Source organism: Echinops telfairi, unplaced genomic scaffold (assembly GCF_000313985.2).
Source record: "Echinops telfairi isolate 266 unplaced genomic scaffold, ASM31398v2 ScPeMD7_7420;HRSCAF=8458, whole genome shotgun sequence".
In the NCBI taxonomy this organism is placed as follows: Eukaryota; Metazoa; Chordata; class Mammalia; order Afrosoricida; family Tenrecidae; genus Echinops; species Echinops telfairi.
Genome location: NW_022111320.1, coordinates 44,568,470 through 44,570,115, shown reverse-complemented (window position 1 = coordinate 44,570,115; position 1,646 = coordinate 44,568,470). Strand labels below are relative to the sequence as shown.

The window sequence follows — 1,646 nt, the reverse complement described above, 5'->3', positions numbered from 1 at the left end:
TTTATGGTTTGCACTTTGAGGTCAATTTTATCCGAGATTAGGATTGCAACCCCTGCTTTTTTTTGCATTGCTGTTTGGTTGGTATGACTTTCTCAAACTTTTGATTCTCAGCCTATTTTTGTCTGTAGCCTTGAGATGTGTTTCCTGTAGGCAGCAGATTGATGGGTTGTGTTTTCTAAGCCAGTCTACTAGTCTCGGTCTTTTAATGCCTGAGTTCAGGCCATTGATATTCAGGGCTATTATCTCCATCTGCGGACTCTGTGATGTCATCTTATACCTTTTTTGTTGAGAGTTTTCCTATTTTTCAAAGATGTCAATCTTAAAAGAATTATTCGAGTAATTGAATTTTCTTGTAGAGAGCCCTCGTGGTATAGTGGATTTTGAGTTCGGCTGCTAACCACGAGGTCAGCACTTTAAAACCACCAGCTGTTCCTTAGAGTAAAGATTAGGCTTTCTACTTCCCTAAAGAGGTACAGAGTCAGAAACACACAAGGGCACTTCTCTGTCCTGCAGGGACACTATGAGTTGGAATAGACTAGATGGCAGTGAGTTTTTGGAGTTATGTTTTGGTATTCAACTCTTTTGTGAAATGTTTGTGTAAATAAAGATCATCAACCTTATGAAGTTGTCAGTTGAATTTTTCATTGCACCACACCTTGTCATTTAAATGTTAAGTTTAAATAAGACTGGTGATGACGGTGGATTTATTACATGCCACTGAGACTCTACATAGCAACACTGTAGGTCAGAGTAGAAGTGAGCCCTAGAATTTCAAGGATTAGCAGCCACTACCCACCAGGGCTTCTGGGAATAAGGTAGACTTGAATATTTATGCTAGGTTTTATTTATTAGGTTTCTATTTTTGTTTTTCTCCTCCATATGTTTTATAGGACAACATCGAAAATAAATGGAGTAGAATATGTTCCTTTCATGAGTGTTGATCTCAGGGAACGTTTTGCCTATCCAATGCCTTTCTGGTAAGTAATCACTGTTGCAATTTTACCTTCCCAGATCATTTTATTATTTTAGTACTTTGAGGTCCACTTTAATTTATAGAGCTTTGAAATTATAATGGATAATGCTTCTTAATTTAAAACTCTGGTTGGAAGAGAGGGATGGCTAAGGGAAGGAGTATTTCTGTTGTTACTTGCATCATGATAGGCACGTGTGGCTTTCCTTTTGTTTCAGCACTCTTGCAGTGTCTCACACAGAACTTAGCAGGAAGTGAGTGTTCATTACATGTCTGCCAAATCAAGGAATCACAGCAGAATTACAAGCTGATAAAGGGATGGAATGGGAAAATGAAATGGAATAATAGCATCATTTACAGTTCCAGAAAGACTTAAAATTAAAGAGTTAGCAGTCTTCCAGGACATTGCTAGGTTGTGTCAGCAGCCTGAAGAATACATGTTTATTGGTTTGGGACTCAGCTTCTAGTCACCATTGGGCATCTCTGGCAAATATGTATATGTAATAGCATTCATCAAAACATCTGTTTTAGCAAAAAATTATTGAAATAAACTAAATGCCCAATAATATGTCATAATTGGCTCACAATCTAAATATTAGGCCACGAATAAAAAATGTCTTAAGAAATACAGAAGTACTATATGATACATTGAAAAGGTACAGAATATCCATGGAAA

The 1,646-nt window shown here is 37.0% G+C and overlaps 1 protein-coding gene across 1 annotated transcript in view; it reads left to right on the top strand.

The window, feature by feature from the left end:
• Positions 1-1,646, top strand: part of CAPN7 (calpain 7) — a 45,789-nt gene that overhangs the window by 17,768 nt on the left and 26,375 nt on the right. The window contains exon 5 of the mRNA XM_045297694.1: positions 891-977. Within this exon, the coding sequence (XP_045153629.1) occupies positions 891-977 (87 nt within the window). The remainder of the gene's footprint in view (positions 1-890; positions 978-1,646) is intronic.